The sequence below is a fragment of the Citrus clementina genome, unplaced genomic scaffold (genome assembly GCF_000493195.1).
Source record: "Citrus clementina cultivar Clemenules unplaced genomic scaffold, Citrus_clementina_v1.0 scaffold_5, whole genome shotgun sequence".
Taxonomy (NCBI): Eukaryota; Viridiplantae; Streptophyta; class Magnoliopsida; order Sapindales; family Rutaceae; genus Citrus; species Citrus x clementina.
In genome coordinates this window covers 40,706,774-40,725,955 of record NW_006262201.1, presented here as the reverse complement: position 1 = coordinate 40,725,955, position 19,182 = coordinate 40,706,774, and the positions used below count along the sequence as shown (strand labels likewise).

The 19,182-nt window shown below is 36.3% G+C and overlaps 3 protein-coding genes across 5 annotated transcripts; all 3 read right to left on the bottom strand.

Annotated features, from left to right (window-relative positions):
- Positions 1–867: 867 nt before the first annotated feature.
- LOC18040668 (putative pentatricopeptide repeat-containing protein At1g19290) lies at positions 868–6,320 on the bottom strand. Its single transcript, XM_006434859.2, has 3 exons — positions 2,867–6,320; positions 2,616–2,761; positions 868–1,981 (listed from the first exon to the last, which is right to left on the bottom strand). The coding sequence occupies exon 1, from the start codon at positions 6,159–6,161 to the stop codon at positions 3,294–3,296; it is 2,868 nt and encodes a 955-aa protein (XP_006434922.1). The 5' UTR covers positions 6,162–6,320; the 3' UTR covers positions 868–1,981; positions 2,616–2,761; positions 2,867–3,293.
- A 1,542-nt stretch (positions 6,321–7,862) lies between these two features.
- LOC18040667 (protein DA1) lies at positions 7,863–13,738 on the bottom strand. Of its 3 annotated transcripts, none has more exons than XM_024184364.1 (13): positions 13,030–13,735; positions 12,727–12,843; positions 12,232–12,383; positions 11,934–12,024; positions 11,377–11,515; positions 11,089–11,209; positions 10,834–10,917; positions 10,511–10,630; positions 10,170–10,382; positions 9,649–9,711; positions 9,418–9,536; positions 8,583–8,641; positions 7,863–8,394 (listed from the first exon to the last, which is right to left on the bottom strand). In XM_024184364.1, exons 3-13 carry the CDS (start codon positions 12,340–12,342, stop codon positions 8,084–8,086), a joined length of 1,431 nt encoding a protein of 476 aa, XP_024040132.1. In that variant the 5' UTR covers positions 12,343–12,383; positions 12,727–12,843; positions 13,030–13,735; the 3' UTR covers positions 7,863–8,083. The 3 variants fall into 3 exon arrangements, with proteins under 3 accessions (XP_024040132.1, XP_006434921.1, XP_024040133.1); XM_024184365.1 differs by having other exon boundaries at positions 8,249–8,378; positions 13,030–13,738; XM_006434858.2 differs by lacking the exon at positions 12,727–12,843.
- Positions 13,739–14,196: 458 nt separating this feature from the next.
- On the bottom strand, positions 14,197–17,397 carry LOC18040256 (type IV inositol polyphosphate 5-phosphatase 11). The gene is made up of 8 exons (XM_006434857.2): positions 17,190–17,397; positions 16,934–17,087; positions 16,571–16,701; positions 16,117–16,193; positions 15,489–15,614; positions 15,176–15,363; positions 14,904–15,041; positions 14,197–14,721 (listed from the first exon to the last, which is right to left on the bottom strand). The coding sequence occupies exons 1-8, from the start codon at positions 17,222–17,224 to the stop codon at positions 14,545–14,547; spliced, it is 1,026 nt and encodes a 341-aa protein (XP_006434920.2). The 5' UTR covers positions 17,225–17,397; the 3' UTR covers positions 14,197–14,544.
- Positions 17,398–19,182: the final 1,785 nt, after the last annotated feature.

Sequence of the window (19,182 nt, the reverse complement as noted above, 5' to 3'; positions counted from 1 at the left end):
TTTTTTTTAAAAAAAAAAAATGAACGGAAAGTAAAAAAGTAGTCGTACGCATGCAGCGGGCGCAAGATCCATTGGCCTTTTGAGTTTGAGGCGACGACGAGAGCGGAATACCAAACTAGATTCGGACAGGCTAATATAAAACATTAATCTCAAAGTCAAAAGAGTCATGGACAGCTTATGCTTGAGTTGTCCAAAGAAAAATTCTTGCTCTTACTTTCTTTTCCTACTCTTTTAAATTTTGTTAGACTTGTAAGTTTTAATTAAACACTTTTAAATAATCGTATGAAGATATTTAAAAAGAGAAAAAAGAAAAAGAGAAGCGCGTTCCTTGGGAATCAAATCGCAACAAAAGTAGAAGCAATACATGAATCATCTTTTACACCATCACCATGAGGTCTCAATACTTTTTTTTTTTTTTCTCTTCTTCAATTACTGATCTAATTCCGACTGCTATAGGCTCCTTCCATTTTTCTTTAAGCATAAAAAATGTCATTGGCTTAAGTCTGGTAGGAAAAGTTAACTTGAAGGGAAATAGAGAAAAAGACTGATTATTGATAACGCATAAGATATGAGGAAAATTTTCAGGATGGTTTATTATTGTTAATTATTATTATTATTTTGACACTATCTTCTTTCAGAGTAGAGGAGAGACCGTGTGAGAGCAATGGTGTCAATATTTATATTGATGGGTATATTTTGTTTTTCCTTTGCGTCCGCATATGTCGGACACGAGCTTCTCATGTTACTCATTCAATTTTGAATATTGTTGTTGTGCATTCTGTGGCTAGACTAGAGGACCACTTCTGTTACGTGTGTAATTAACATTTTCTTGAGATTTTTTTTTTTTTTTTTGGATTATGTGACCATTTGTGGTAGTAGCTCATTTATGGGTTACAGTCTACTCTTTAATTTGCGAAGGAACGAATGAACTCAAAGATCACCAAAATTATGTTAATATGTTGTTTGGTGAGAGTTGGATTAATCTCAGACGCATATCCAGTCCAACATTACTTGCACGTTGTTTCAGCGATGTTCCTTTTTGAGGATGAGCAATAAATACTTGTCGTACTCGCCGCCTACAAAAAGTTTCTTCACTACATAGAATACAATGACATGAAGCACACACAGACACAGCAGCTAGGACCACCGGCTTGTCCTGGTTAATAATTTTTCCCGGTAAAATCAACCAGTCATTTGGAGTAGTCTTTCTCTTGTTCGAAATTACAGTGTTTGTTTTGTTTTGTTGTTTTCTCATTTCGCATGGAGGTCCCCGAAATTTGAAGTAAAACACCAGCCAGATGGGGCATGCCTTCTTTATGCTGTTACGAATGCCAACTGGTATGCCAACTGATATCCTAAACTCGTTGTTTCCATCAGAATCAGATGATGCATACTGAATCCTGATACAAATGGTATACATGTCCTTTACTTTCGGCATATCTTACAAGTCACAATCTGCAGCTTATAAATGACCATTTATTTGTTGAACGTAACAGAATACGCCTCTTCTCAATTCACCAAGATCGAAAACTCATTGAGTATGGGCTGCAAAATTATATTTACAAATGAATCAGATGACATGAGGTGAATCTGAAAAAACGAAAACACCCCCACCCCATCTTTCCTTAGAGCGGTGCTTAGTTACTGATGCTCACACTCCGAAAGTACACTACCACTTCTCAGTCTACATGGGAGAATAGAGAAAGGGTCACCTTACTCCCCTACTCCCAAACAAAGCTATTGGGGTACTTTGCTTCGGTACACACACGGCAGTCAGACTGACTCCAATGGAAGCGAGCGTCAGTAAGTGCATCCGGTCATTAGCAGAAGTATGTTTTCTTGCTAACTTGCTTCCAGAGAGATCATCAGGAGGCAACACTCAGGAAACCCCAATGGCAGCATGTATGAATGAATAATCCTTTTGTTAGTGATGGAGAGTTATACAAGAGCCTTTGCAGCAGAAGAAGACCCTTGAACATGACTGCAACATCTCAATAAAATGCAGAAATTAGTAATGAGACACAGCAAATCCCCTCCAAATATACGCTTAATTAACTCATCAAATGAACATCTCAGTTTTATTAGTTCCTATCATCATACTAACGGAAAACAATGAAAATGTAAGATACCAACACCTGTAGGACTGGGATTATTTAGAGAAGAGTGTTGAGAATGTCTGAACTTTACAATGATGCACAGTATACAGCCATGGCATGGAATGCTACCATGTTAAAGTCTGGACCAGACAGAAACACATCAATCCCGTACAATCGTAAGCATCAAATAACTCCAATGTTTATCAATCCATGGACTTCTACCTTGGCAAAGAGAGTGGCAAAAAAGACAAGAGAGTCAAAACAAGGCATCCACAATGGATGTTCAAGATTGACTTGTAATGGCCATGGATTTCTTCTCTCATTAGGATGACCTTTATTACTCATAACTGCCCAATTAAAAGTTCAATACAGGCAACATACTAAGCATCAGAATCAACATTTCATATGAATGTCTGCAATTGGCATCTTTTTTTTTTTTTCCAATGATCTATATTTCCAAACTGGGTAAAGTCTAAAAGTGAAGGCAAAGAGTAAAACCACAATACGGACAGAACTTACTAATCTGGGCATGAATGCTGCTGATCAAGCACCAAATTTGGAAAATCTTGAAAAAGCACTCTGAGAAGCTCCCCATGAGAAATTCTTGAGTCCCACCAATTACAACTTTATCACATTTAAGAAAATTATTCCTGCTCCTCAATATTCTGCAGATAAAACCAGCAGTCAAGGGAAAATGCCACTTATGAAAGCAGTATATTTGATGAATCCAAACAGTATAAGCATACATTCAAAGGAAAGCCAGTTTGTACCTTTGCATGAGAGCTACAACGCAAGTGGGTTCATGCCAAAAATTTGCTTGTACCCCACACTCCTTTCAGTTGCAATTCTGAGAAAGCAAGTCAAGGGACCCTCCAGACTGACTGCTTTCTGAGATAATCAGTAGCCAAATTCTAGAACTAATATATGAGCCCAATGAGATCCCACGGCACAAGAACTATCTCCACTTGGCAATATTGCAAAGTAGAAGCAAATACATCTGTTTTACCCATGCACATTGTAAGGTCTTTTGGGCATCAATGAAAATGTACATCATGGTCCTATCATAGAGTCTGAAACACCAAGGGCAAATCATGGTCCTCCTATCATAGAGTCTGAAACACCGAGGGCAACGATCCATATCAAAATCATGACCACAAATGAAATTACCCCTAAACATCTCATTCTACTGATCACTCATCAGCAAGCTACTTCAGAATCCTCATAGGCATCATGAAAAGTAGGAGGCTCTTCTAACTCCATTTGTTCGTCAAACATAAAACCAGAAGGTAAACAACTGAAAATACTGTGAAGCTCGGAGATCTTCATTAAATTTCCACAGTCGACATAACCTCTAGCCAACTTTGAGTATCTGTCAAGAGTTTGATCTAAACTTGACTTCACTATTTGATCTAAAAGCTTCGCAGATTCCTTAGTATCTCCTTGCTCACAAAGGGCTTTTATCAAGGTAGAGTAGGTAACAACAGAAGGAGCAATCCCTTGTTTCATCATTCTGCATTTGAAACTTAAAGCTCGTAGGATATTACCAGCTTTACAGTAGCCATCAATCAAAATATTGTAAGTAACAACAGTAGGAGTTAACCCTTTCTGACGAAGTTTGCAGAAAAGCCTCTTTGCTCGATCCAGTTCGCCTGAGTTACACAAACCACTCACTAGAGAATTGTATGTGGCAATGTTTGGGACAAGATTTATTTTCAGCATCTCATCTCGTAAGTTGAAAGCTTCATTGATATCACCAACAGCTGCATAGCCATGTATCAGCGTACTGTATGTAAAATTGTCTGGACTAAAACCCGTAAGCAACAAAGCTGAGAAAATTCTTCTTGCATCAGTAACATTGCCGGACTTGCAAATCCCAGCAATTACAATATTGTACACCACATAGTTAGGTACACATAGACTTCTGGCACTTTCATCAAGGGACATAGCAATTTTCTGAGCATCCACATTAATAGCACTGGAAGCCATATATTTGAGATCTGGAACAAAATCAAAATCCACCATCTTCTGCAAAAATATATTTGCTTCATCAATCTTACCAAGCCTACACAGGGTGCTGACAAGTTTGCTGCAAATAGCTACATTCGGGGAAAATCCCTTCTCAATCATATCAAAATATGCTTTAAAAGCTTTATTTAACATCCCTGCATCGCACCAGCCACTAATAAGGGCCCCATAAGTCACAATATTAGGGTATAACCCCATAGTCTGCATTTCAGCAAGAAGATCGACCAGACTAGTTAATTCTCTAGACTTAAAAGCCACACTAATAAGATAATTATACATATCAATGGAAGGTACAATTGCTTCCTTTTCCATGGAAGGTAGAATTTCTCGCCTTTCCATCAAATTCTTAATCTTAAAAGCTTCTTCAAGGTTTCCAACTTTACAATAACCATCACTCAAGGTTCTATATGTTATTATGTTGGGCAAACATCCCAGTTCCTTCATCTTGTCAAAAATCTTCTGTGCTTCAGTCATTTTGCCCATCTTGCATAATCCTTTAATCATCGTATTGAAAGTAATTGTATTTTTGTAAAATCCCTTAGCTAATATATTATTCCACAGTTTTAAAGCCCCATAAAAATCTCCCTTATTGAATAAAATATCAAGCAGAGTACAGTATCCTACCTCGTTAGGGTGCACACCCCTCTTCAACATCATAAGCCAAAGGTGCAGAGCCTCATCAACATCACCAACACGACACAAACCCTTAAGAAGAGTATTATAAGTGACAACAGAAGGTTCAATCCCCTGACGAAGCATTTCAGCACAAAGCCTAAAGGCTTCAGTCATATCACATTCTCTGCAGTACCCATCCACAAGTGTATTAAAACTAAATGAATCAGGTCTTAAGTTCCAATCTCCCATACACCTCAATACTCGCTTTGCTTCACAAACTTGACCAAGTTTACAATAGCCATTAATCAACGAGTTACAAATTAGCAAATTCATCTCCAGCCCCGTTTTTAACATCTCATTGAGAACCCTGATAGCTTCATCCACTTTACCTACTTTACAATAGCCATCTATCAACACCCCATAAGCATATTCATCGACAATCACATCATCTTCCTCCTTCATCCTTCGAAGCATGTTCTCAGCTTCCTCCATCTTATGCTGTTTGCAATAACCCTTAGTCAATGTTGTGTACGTAACTGCAGTTCTTGAAATCCCCTTCTCACAAGTCCACTCTAACACCCTTTTTGCACCCTTAAGATCTCCCAAACTAACATAGCCATCAATCAAACTATTATAGGTTACCACATTCAGTTCAAATCCTAAATTCTCCATTTCTTTCACAAAGTCCAAAGCTTTTTCCATGCTCTTCTCCTTACAATAGGCATTAACAACAATTGAACGCGTAAAAACATCAGGCACAATCCCAACCCTCATCATCTGCTCATAAACAAGTAATGCAACATAACCTTCACCGTTTTTAACCAAATTACTCAACAAACAATTACAAGACCTCAAACTCGGGATGCAGCCATACTTTCCCATATTATCAAACACATGCAATGCATTCTTTAACATGCCTTTCTGAGCATAAATTTTCAAAATCATATCGAAGACAGTGGGAGAAAATGCAAACTCCTTGTAAGCCCTAACAAGCTCATCCCAAATTAAAAACCCCGCGTAATTGTTCTTACACAAGCCAACTAACTCGTCCAAAAACGCCCTGGTTTCATCAAACATTCGAGCACGCGACAAAATGTGAACAATCTTGCAATAACACTTGATATTTGGTCTGAATTTTTGTTGCTTTGAAGCTAATTGAAAAAAACCCAAAGAAGCGTCAGGGTTTAGTCTTAGTTTGTGGAGAACAGAATCGAGGAGATCATCAGAGAAATCAAAAGAGAGGTTGTCGACGGCGTCGAAACGGCCAAGGACGAGGAGGCGAGTGATGCGGTCGAGCAATTCTGGTCGGGATAGCCTGTATTCGTGGCGAGGCTTCCAGTGGAGGGAACGAGACACGTGGAGAAATTGGGGCGGGGGGAGATGAGGGAGAAGGTGAAGAGTGAAGAACGGAGTGTACCTGGGCATTGGATTTGGAGGCGATATAATTATGATGTTGTTGATGAAGAAACAACGTCATATCGTGAAAACCAAAACCCCATTTGCTTTTATTTTATATATTTTTAAAAATTTTCAGAGCTATAGGAAGAGTTTACATTTTCAAGTGAAGAGCTGATTCAACTTCAAACTGAGTGCGTGCGGGAGAAAATTCAGAGTTTGCTGTCTGGGATACTGTTATGAGCACCCCGTACAGTAGCAGCCAGTAATCTGATTTTTGTTTATTATGGGCCTTACGAGTTCGGTTGACTAGTGGGCTTCATTGGCCACAAGGCCTGAAAACGGTTGCCTTCAACATATGAGTTGTGATATTTTGACTTCTTTGTTATATTTGACAAATGCCCACTAATTAATTTTATTCTAAAACCTATTATGAAAGGAAAATGCTACTTACCCCGAGTCAAATCCCGGGTCAAACCCCGAAATTAACAAACGACGTCATTTCATCTATTTTTTTTTTCTTTCATTCTCCCTAAAACGACGTCGTTTTTTGATATACTCACATATATTGTGGGGATCTTTTAACCTTGTTGTCGTAACTTCTGTTCTTGCAAATACAGGATTAACAGGGTTGGTCTCTTTGAATGTTTCAAATTCCCAGATAACAAGTGCAGGATTATGTCACCTGAAGCCACTGAAGAATTTAAGATCACTGACTTTGGAGTCATGTAAGGTGACTGCTAATGACATTAAGAGACTTCAATCAAGGGACCTCCCCAATCTGGTAAGCTTCCGCCATGAGTAGTTCTGGAGGTTGAATATGATGTCCTGTAAATAGCTATGTTGGCATGGAAGAGCTCCTACTTATATGCCTAAGAAGACATTTGACAAACTGTACAACCCCAAATCGATTTAGCTTGGTTAATGCAGCCCCAAATTGCTTTCTCTTCCTTTTCGTCTCACAGCCATTCTCCTTCTATTTCTCAACCATCGACACCACCAACACCGACAGCCATCACACTTTTAAACCCAAGGGCGAAGATCAGACCCCCACCAAAGCCCAGTTTTATGCATAACTGGCAGAGGACGCACACCCAAAATTGGAGTCCTACTTTGGAGAAAAGCCAAACGAAATACGATCCAATTTAAAGTGTTTCACAAAGCCAATAAAAAAGCAAAACCAGAGTGACGAACAGTAGAGAAATTCTCAAACCCATGGAACCAAAACAACGTAAGATCAAAAAAACTAGCAGGCTACTCACTAAATAGATACAAATAGGTGCAAATTCTAACATCACCACAGCCCACTTTATTCTCTCACTCCTTGCTTGCTCACGGAGTGGCATACCGGAGAAAAAATGAAGAAGAAAAAAAACAATCAATCTCATCTCATAGTGCCAGGATGAAGAAAGGAAATAAGAGGTAATCTTTTTCTAACTAAACGGCGTCGTTTTAGATAGAATGAAAACAAAAAAAAAAAAGAGAAAACGGCGTCGTTTCACTTAGTTTCGGGGTTTGACCCGGGATTTGACCCGGGGTAAATAGCAGGACTCATTATGAAATAACTTAAGAAAGTAAATAACTTTTACATGTGCTCACATAATAATTTTTATTAAAATAATACTACGCATCCTGAATTTATTATTAAAAAATTTATTCCAAATAATGCGGCATTCATCATGAAGTATGTGCCCACAACTATCTTAATTTTTCATCATGAAGGGGATAAGATGACTAGTAAAACGTAATTACCGATCGAACTTGTAACCCATTAACATTAATGTTAGCATCCGATGGCAACACGACCAAAGGAAACAAAAATTATCAATTCTTAGTCAATTCTTAGAAGCTACTCTATGAAGAGCTTAGTCCTTTTTGCTTTAACCTCATGCTCAAATAGGAAGGGCCAAGCTTTTAACTCAGTGCATTGGAAGAATTTGGGGTTCAATACTTCAGTATGGAAATCTACCAGTCATGCGGATATGATCAAGGGTCCTCCCAAGGCCATACTTTTGTACTGCATGCTGACCAGCTCTGAATCCATCCCCATACACTGGTGAAGCATCCGTTTCAATCTGGTGTTTAAAAAACTCCCCTAGTTTTTTATCGAATTTAGGTCCTGTCCCCTTCTTTGATGTTCCAGCGGCAGAGGATGAGGAGGTTGATGTGACCTTTTTGCTGGACTTGATCTGAGAAATTAACCACCAGTGTGCTATAACCTGACAAATACCTTCTTCAACATCTGGGCTGAGAGTTCGGAAGCCTTACAAAGACATGGCATACATCAGCATCTCAAGAACATCTGAGGTTTTCATGTTTATTTAACATTTGATTGAAGGAATCATATGGGGCATAAAATCTCTAAAATATTATTTAAAAGAGATCATTTTTTAAAATACTAATGTAAACAGAAACAAATATCGGAATTTCATGGGAAGAGATAGAAGGCACCTTGAAGTCGCATCCAACCATGCATCATCTCATGAGCTAGGATTGTGCCAGTAAGTAATCTGTGTGGGGAAATTGAATATTAAACGTTCAACCGATAGGTACAATTGCAAAACCAATACATCATATCAACAAATTGCAAGTCCAACACAGCAAGGTCAAAACAATTTCTTCCAAAATATATGCTAGGAAATACAAACAAACGAACGAAGCATATGATAGCTGTCTCAAGTTAGTTTTCACTTCATAGCAACAATTAGATTGAAATGCATGTGTGAGCCAGTTTCTATTAGAATTATATATAAAGTAGGGTCTTAAAACTCCATCTCTCTTTTAGGCATGTACAACCCTCATGGATGCATGATGATGCCAAAAAAATAAAAAGTCAACCAATAGAAGCTCCTTCTCATTTTTCTAGGCTCACTTAATTTCATGTATATGAATCCCCCATTATCTCCCTCAGCCAAACTATTCTTTGCCATCACAACCCTCCAAGGTTTTGGTATTCCCTTTTATGCGTCTGCCCATATACTTCTAAGCAGAACTCATTTTTCCACCCCATCTCAGGAGACAAAAGTAATTTTACATATACTACATTCATATGTGTGCATATTTCGTATGCTCAATGTAATTATGATTGATTTCTTGCTTTATTTTCTCAATCATTTTTTCCTTTTTTATTCTAATAGCTTTTGATAGTTGATTAGCATTAAATGATCCTCTCATAAAACATTAAATATTCATTTTTAATAGTTCTTAACTGTTTGTTTCTCCTTGATCATTACAGGTTACCTATCTTCCAGTACAAACATTCGACAAAGTGAGGTAAATTACAAACCTAGGAAGGCCATACAGTATGAGAATTGCAGTCACATCACAGCGTCGCGTCAGTTTGTAGGGCTCTGTTATTATGTTCCTGGCTTGGTTTCCTGGCCCAAACCTTGGCCGCCATAGAACCTGAAGATTATCAAGTTCAGTGCAGTATAAATCTCTGGTCCATAAACAAACTACGAAGAAGGCTCCAACAGTCTGTGATAAAAAAAGAAAAAAAATTTCAAAAAACTCTTACAGTTGTGACAGTCTGCTCCTCAGAAAGGCAGAGTCCTCTGGTCTCCGGCATGTGATAATAGCCCTGACCAAGACAACATAATAATAGAAATCAATTGTAAAATTCTAGAAGAGGTTAATAAATTAGATATCTAAAATTATATATGAGAAAAGACAAGTTATTTCTCCAGGACAAATTGTTTCATCTGATAGTGTCCCCGAGTTTACATGCAGGGAGATATCAGCATATGTTTGTTTCTCAGACTTTACCAAATCACCATAAATCACTTCTGTTGGCAATGTAAGGCATGTAGAATAAATGTAAAGCAATAAACTAGCATAGGAATTATCGACTTTGTAATAGCCAAGTAAAAGAAGAGTAATTCACAATATCTTTAACAGGGTTTATAAGTCAACAAGCATGGCCACTTTTAAAGCGCTTAAACAGGTATGAGTTGTGATTGAGCACATATAGTATCATCAATGTACGATATGATTATCATTCAAGGATTATGAGATGGTTTTTGAACTTTTTCTCCTTACATTTTTTTCTCCATCTCTCGCTTCATTTAGTGCTTGTCTTTCAACCAAGAGTAGTGGAATTTGCTGCTCCAGTTTCATATGTATACTTTCATAAAATTCTTGTATATCAAGATAAAGTGGCTGGCATTCATTGGTATCCATGATTGCAGAGTCCAGACACTCTAGGCAAAGCTTCCGTCCATCATCCAGCGCAACATATGCTGTGTCCTGTGGCTGCATTTTATGTATAGATTTTTCATTCCAACAATTTTCCGTCAGAAAACACACAGTTCACATGTTGTCCTAGCAATAATTAAAGAACCTTTATTGAATGAAAATACAATTATTTCACTTAGACTGACCTCCATTCGCTCACAACTGCAGCACCGTGGAGTACCATCATGTTCATGACAAGGGCAGTATTTCTGGACCCAAAAGGGATGAGCCCTATACTCAATAAGACCTCCGTGATTTGATGGAATCTGTCAAGAAAGTATATATTCCAAAAGGACAACACTAACGATGATGAGAGACATAACTAAAATACAAAGACTAGTGCATCTAACTTCAGAATTAACATCTCCAAAAAATATATATATATCCAGCAAAGTTGAATATAAGGCACATAGGTGAAGACCAGAGAACCACTGAAAAGAATTTAATCTCAAGACTGAGACAAACTTACAAAATGCTTGCATACATCACATTTGGGATGATAGTGCTCCCTGTAGCAAGATTTATGATAAGGACGATTCTCGGACGTAGAGAACTACATGAGAAAGAATGCAAGTAATGTTAGATGGTAAACATCACCCACAACTACAGACCTAACAGGAAACACCACAAATGGGAAAACAAGTGTCAGGCAAGACAGCAGAAACTTAAAAAAAGAAAAGAAAAATGGAATATTTAAGAAGCCATTAAAAAGTCAAAATTTCACCTCAATATCAGTAATTGGCTGATGACAGGCATGGCAACAAAAGCATTCGGGATGCCAAAATACATCAAGGCAATTCAGAAACCGTCCATGACCGATCTCATTGTTGCAACCAGCACAGATCCTAAACAAAAATGATGATATTGCTCAAGCATAGTGCCCAAAGGAGACATCAGTCAAACTGAAAAAGAGAAATGGAGCTCCACAAGCAAATTTATGATATGACAAAATGCAGCTCTTAAGTTAGGTACAGTTGATGCACATTAATTGATATGTATAACTCATATATACCTGTATCCCTCTGGAAACTGGATGACTGGAAAATGTTGATATGTATGTGCATTTCCTTGTCTAGGTGGAGATTCAAGGTTCAAGCTTTCTTGTATAGCTCTAGCAAGTTGTTCATCTTCTTCTACTTGAGATTCCTTATCTATCCAGGATATTAAGAAACTTAATAAATCAAATTGTACTCCTATCTGAAATGTAATAAATAGATAGTAGACAAAAACTTGTGGCTACTAGTTGGTAATAAAAGAGATTTGGGGTTTTTTGGATCTTGCCAAACTCAAGGTTGTGGATAGATTTCTTTTCCATTTTATGTCATTTACGAAAGCAGTGATGAAAGAAAAAAGTAGTAGACAAAACTAAATCTATGAATAAAAATCCATGTGCAGAGAAAGCAAGAGAGACAGCTGCAGCAAAGGGAAATTTTAAACAAATTAGCGTAGAGTATTTGCATGAAATAACTGATTTCTTTTAGGATCTCTCCATTCTTTACAAAACAGTGCCATGTGCCACAGATGAAGTTTTACTATATTCTGCAGCAATAAAATATTCTAATCACTTACCAATCACATTTTCCCCTTTTTGATTCTCTTCTAAGAGAGAGAGTGCAATGGCACGATCAATATCTTCATTCTCCTGCTCTAACGGCAAATCCTTCATTCAAGGTTTCCAAAAATATATATCAATGAAGAGCATAAAGGATGATTGCTGATCTTCTTTAGCCAACACAATTACGATCTATGACTAGATCAAAGTAGCATCAACAAGCACAATGAGAGAAGACAATCTAACCCAAGCATATAAGATTAATGAAATACGAGAACAGGAGAGATATGAAAAAGTAGGAATACGTTTAATTACCCCTGAAGTTGAAGGAGCATAGCAATGTGGATCCTCTCCATAATTTCTATGAGAATGGCCTTCTGTAATGCTGTGGCTAGAGCCTTTAAATATTTTGCTTAGCCAACCCATAATGCATAATGTTATTCGCTCATAGTCAATGAAGATTTTTCCTACATATAAGGCAGTCAATAAATAAGAACACAATGCCCTACAAATATGAAAAAACTATCACCCATTTTCCAACTTTTAAAGACTGAAGAATAGCATAATTAATGAGACAAAAGGGCAAGAGAGACTTCCAAGTATTTTTTCCCATTTTCAACACTCACATGGAGGAATCAAAAATTAAATAACATAACAAATAATAATTAAGGAATGAAGACCAAAAGAGAAAAAAGAACAGCAGCAAGCCAATAAAGCCAAAACCATATTTATGAAATGAATGTCAAATTTTAGTTAAAATTCTCATATCTAGAGTATAATTTCCCAATATGTCAGCAAACCAAATCTCACATTCATCACATGCACTCTTAATTGCGGCATTGAAGCAACGCCATCCACTGCATTACGCTTTGGGTAAGCATAACAAGCAGCAAAATATATCACCGACCAGGCATTGTGATGTTTCAGCTGGAAACAAAGTTAGAAAAACATCAAAAGCACTCCTCAGTTCGAGATTATATAAGAGATTGAGAGACAAAGGAGATTCTTCCACTTCCAGGTCACTATGCCCCAAACAAATTTCAAGACATATGTTTTCTTACAGCTTCTGGAGAGAAAAGTTTTAAGAATCAAATTAGTGGAAAACTGACTCACCCTCTGACAAATCAAGAACCCTTGGGCAGCAACAAATGGCAGAAGCAGGAAGCAGAAAACACCCGGATCAGATAAAGATCAAAACTTAAATTTTTCTTATTTTTCACAATCACCCTTTATATCCTTATCTCTCTTTTGCCTGATAATTAACTTAAAAAACGAAGAAACGAGAGACACCCTTTTAACCAGAACCCAGAATCTATATTTGAAAATCGAAAATTGGCACAATAAAATGGAAAACAAATACGCCAAGTCTATGGAGGAGTACTTGAATTGCAAGCAAATTCAAAGACGTATGAAAAACCAATAGATATATTTGGATTTATATTATAAATCATAGCCCAAAAAGGGATTGAATCATAATCATCAAATCCACAATGGGTTTTTTTGACTAATTTTGCTCTAATTTAAAAGGTATGTGGGGTCCTCTTAATTAGAACAAGAAGACCCCAAAAATGGATCCCTGAAGAAAGCGTAAAGAGAGACGAAAGTGATTTTTTTTTTTTTTTTTGGCGGAATGCTAGCTGGCTTTACTTGTTCAGTTGAAGCGACTTGACGTGGCGAGGCTTAACCGCTTAAAGTAAAACTGTGAAAGTAAGCAAAATAGATTCAAAAAGTTTCAATGCTGCGCCTTGCGCTCGATCATTTAATGAATAAAAATTGGAACTTGAAATGTTTAAGTATTGATCGTGTCAAAGTCTACAAAAAGAAAAGTGAAATCTACACGAACTAGTTTAAAAGTTCTATCCGCTTTCGTCAAGATTACAATTCCACCAGCTAGTAAAAGGAAAAGGAAAAGGGAAAGGCAAGGATCTTGAAATGGCATTTTTCTTTCTTCTAATAGATATGGCTATGTTCCTCATCAATGAACAGATCTTGTCGTTATGTTTTGTTTTGTTATTTATAATCGGCCAATAGATTTTTTTATGTAAAATCATGTTGGAAACGTGCAATTGTGAATTAATATATAAATTTCTAGACTCAAATTAGATAACTAGTAGATCAATTCAATTTTTGGACGTTGTGTAAAATGGCACGACAAATAAATGTGGCTCAACTACACAAGCCAATCAATTCACACGGTGGGCCAAGCCGAGCCCGTCGGACATCACTATTCAGTCACGTGTTGGTTTAAAAATGCCATGCGCAGATATGTGTATGTACATCACAAACAAACAAATGACTTGAATGTTGAATCAGTCAATTGTCAACAGCGACTGCTTAGGTGGAACTACAAATGCTTCAATGTATTTGAAAGTACTTTCTACACACGTTGTTGGAAGAGTAGTGCTAACCACGAGAGACAAGACAAATTATAAAATGCACCAATCAGAGGCATTGGAAACGATGTACAAGCTGTTGAATAAACCAATTGATGATTTTACGCTACGGAAAAACTGCACAAGGCCATCAGCTAGCATCTAGCGCAGCGCGCTTGAAATTTTAATGCAGGGTACTGATAATGCTGCTCCATCTAACGAACGTTAATGAACGATTGTTGGCAACTAATGAAGATCATCTATAGGTAATTGATGAGTGTTTGTTAACTGTTAAGCAGAGGTGAGCTTTCACTGGCTTATGATCTGAACTGTAAATGTCATCAATGGATTCATAACTGTGTAACGCCGCATTGATTTTGTCGGGGTCGTCTATTTTGAACAAGATCCTGTCCGTCCAAGATGGAACTCGTACCTAATTATTAATCAAGCAAGAAACAATTAATTAAATTATCCATCCATTGTGTGTGTGTGTGTGTGTCACTAAAAACGTAACTATTAGTTAATTAATTATGAGACGAGAGGTAATGTGTGTGTGTGTGTATATATATATATATATATAGAGAGAGAGAGAGAGAGAGAGAGAGAGAGAGAGACCTTGTAACTAGTATCGTAGTCGCTGCTTCCAATATTGTACTTGTATGTTGGTTTGAAAGTGAGTGAGCCCTCGCAATATCCATTGAAGATTTGCCCTCTTTCTGCCTCTTGTAACAGCTGATCTTTGCTGGTAAGCAGCTGCAGTATTGGCAATTCGAATTACAATTGATGGTGACCAATCATCTAACGACTAATGAGATTATTATCATTATTATTGTTACATTTGTCTAATTAATCATTAACTAATAAGTGAGTAGCTAGGTAATTATTACCTTTTGAAGATCTTTGTGTATTATATTTCTGACAGGGTGTGTATTGAGCCCTTGTATCCGGTAGTTGAGGTCTCCCAACCAAACAGTTATCTGGGCAGGCTCAGCATAAGGGTTCTGATTCTTGGAGAAAAGTGAGTGCAATATGTGCCTGCACTCGGAATTTCTCTCTTCTACATTACGAGCATGTGCTGTCATGCATGCAGGCAACATATATAATCGATAATTTAATGTGATTTTATTAGCTTCGGTGTATAGGCAAATTAAGATTTGCTCCGAAACTTGACAAGGAAATTAAATGAAGAAATTTGGGTACCTGAGAGATGGCAAGAGATAAACACCATCGTAATGCCTTTGTAATTAATACGGATTGCCACCGCTCCTTTCTTTCTCCCAATGAATCCGCCAAACCCTCCAACGGAATACTTGTCTAATTTTAATTCTTCAAACAAAAATTACAAAAATCAGAATTTATTTTGTAAAATTTATCAACAACTGAATTTAATTAATCTCACGGCTAAATGCATTTTTTAGTCCCTAAGATTTAAGCTAATTATCCAATTAATTCTTATTTCTTGTATTTTTCAAAGTCATATAAAAATATCTATGCTTTTTTTCCATTAAATCCACTTAATTATTCTCACATTATCATTACATCGTGATACGTTTGCTCTAATTTTATTTTTTATCATATATAAATATGCGTATGTTTGTGTTAAAAATATTCACCTATAAAAACAATAACAAAGTGACGTAAATGAGATCCTGACTCCTATTATCAGTCATGATTTATTTTTTTTTCTGATAAAATATGAATGATAAAATGAAAAGATGTCGTTTTAATCACCCTACTATTACCCTTACGGACAATATCAATTTTTAAATTATTGAATACCTAATTGGCCATTCGCATACAATGCAAAGAAGAAGAGAGGATGGAATACCTTTGACTAACGGCACTGAGTTCCTAGGCCCAAAAACAAATAACTGCAGCGATTGCATGATGGCTTTTGCGAAGAGGCTTCACGTTGAAAATAAATAATTAGTAACCAGCATCTCCGAGTACTAATAGAGGATGCAACAAACTAAAAGCAAATTATGGTGATAAAATTGTTCAAACTAATTAAATTAGTATCCGACTTTATATATCTAGTAGCTTTATGCATGTTCAAATTAATGGAATAACACGCATGCAATTCTCTGCACTCCACGAACAGTACTAGCTACCATTGTTTTTTATTTTAGCTTTTTGGTGAGAAAGAGCAGTACTGCTTGCTCTTGAACGCTCCAATATAAAAAAGGACAATTAATAAGCTGAAAAGATGAATTATGAGGAACAAATGTGTACGCTTAACAAATAAATTAAGTAAAGAGGAGAAGATCGGGTTGGAATTTTACTCGTGAGTCTCAGCGACAGCTCTCTTCAACAGTCTTGCGATGTTGTTTCGAGGCACCTCTTGCAACCCAACTATCAGCAGATCAAACTTGCGGTTGCTTCCAATCAACTCCACCAAATCTTCATAAGAAACCTTCACGTAAAAGGGCATTATTGCAAACCATGCTTCATGACCGAACCAGAATTTTGGTTCAACAAGGGATCATAATAGCGATGCAACAAACTTACGGGTAAGACAATAGAAATAACATAATAAGTAAGGGGCTAAAAGTAAATATCACATAGAATTGAGGTAAATATCTGTAAAGACCCTTACTTATGACAACATTAATCACCGATGTGCATATTACACTAATTAGACATACCTGTCCATTCATGTTCCAAGTCACTACGCAAATGCAGAGGTCTGAGTTTCTTGAAAAGTTGCAATGATTCTCGACCGCTACAGTCTGTATTCCTTCGCGAGCAATTACGTTGCTGCAAATAGAATCCATTTTTCTATTGAACTTGAATCCTCTCCTGCAACTTTCCCAACATTAAAACAATATTTACTTCATATGGAAGCAGAGAACAAACATCTGGTCTATCAATTAACAAATTAAGAAACAACAAACTAAATACCCTTTTACGGCCTGAACAACGTTGGTATTTCCCATTACGTAGTATTGTGATCCACCAAAATGAGCACCCCCACCTTCTTGATAATTTGTGAGGACCCTACGCTGCAGTTACAATGCGTTTGTAGTATTACAGAGAATTTAATTTTGAGAGAGGGATCGAGGAGATAGAAGATTAATGAATGATCGCAAAGACGTACAGCACTACAGCTACCAAGCAATAGCCAAACCAAATAGAATATTGACTTAGACTTTACATATATATAGGCGGTGAGGATAAGGGAATAAAAGTCCAAGAATCTAAAACCTCTGGTTTTATGCATGAAAATTGCGATCACGTATAAATTTCTCAACGAGTTAGGTCGGGCAAGATATTGACTATGTAAGGAAGTTAAATCGAAGTTGATAAGGACCATACGGCGCACCATATAATTTCAACAAGCAACTTTACGTTACGTTGATATGTAAACCCAAAAAAGGAACAAAAAAAGAAAAAGAAAGAGCCACGTAGAAAATAAAAACTTGTACTGTATGTCGCATGATGATCGGTCGACGTACTATATGTTAACTTTAATGCGTGCTGAAGTCAATTACAATGACCATTTATGATATTATTTGATATCCCGTACACACAGACACGCATATATAAAATTTTCCAATGAGGTAAAGTGTGGTAAGGTTTTTACACCATATGTGTATAATAATGTAATGTGGGAATCTTCACCAGATAATAAAAAATAATAATAATTCTATAATAAAGATATTCTCATTTTAACAAAATAAGAATGTCACTAGCTGACAAAAAAATACAATCTCCAATATAAAAATATATATATAAAAAAGTCATAATTAGAGAAAGACAGACTCTCTCTCTCTCTATATATATAATATTCTCTAGTGTAGATGCCTAAAGAACAAAAATATTATAACACCATATGGTTAGTGGTAGACTCAGACACTTAAATTAAGGGATTATTTCAAAAAAAATTTAATTTAATTTAATTTGAGGTACTTTTTTTTAATGTTCACAATGAGGTCCAACATTTAAAATAAATAATTTATTACTATTATTTTTAAAAATTTAAGAGAAAATAAAAGAATTTAAGTTTTTGAGAACCAAAATTATAAGGCTATTGAGATTTGAATTAAGTCTTTAAAATAACTATAAAACACTTTTAGTTCTAAACTACAAACATTTTTGTTATATGAAAAATATGTTCAAATTCTTTTTATTTAATTTTTCAAAAGGGGATTAGGGTATATTGGAAAGAAAAAATAATGGGTTAGAAGGGGCTAAAACCCCTCTTAGGTCTCCACCGGATCCGCCTAAGCATATAGTGTAATTCATACAAAAGTTTACATTTAGGCAAACACACATGAGAAGTTATGTACATACACAACTAAATAATATTTCGTGTTTATATATTTTTTAGATAATTACATTTTGATGCCCGAACTCTTATATTTTCTTGCACCGGAACATCCAATGTGAAGTCAAAATTTAAGCATTGGATTCCCTATTGCTATGGCCAATTTGCCCGAACTTTTGGTTTGTTCGTAATGGATAATGTTGAAGGGAAGAATTTTATGTGAAATTAGCCAGATACATTACATTAATTTCCATCCTTTTCACTCGCACAAGGGGAAAAAATACTAGAAGAATCATGCGATCTCCCCTGTCGAGTTGTCGTGTTGAATTATACAAATTTGAATTATTTGTATTCAATATTCCACTCAATTTTAATTCATATATTCAAAATCATACGTCACTGTATATCTTTTTCTCATTTATCTATATTTTTCTAACAATAATCTCCATTGTTACCAATCACGCAATCATTTTCTTGACTCTTGAGCCAGTACAGTTGCATTTTTGGTAATAATAAAAACAATTTACAGTGTAAATTCTTAATTGAAATCCATGTAGAATTCCCAAAAAAAAAAAAAAAATACTCCGAATATATCAAGAGATTGGGACGCTTATTTTTTAAAATAAG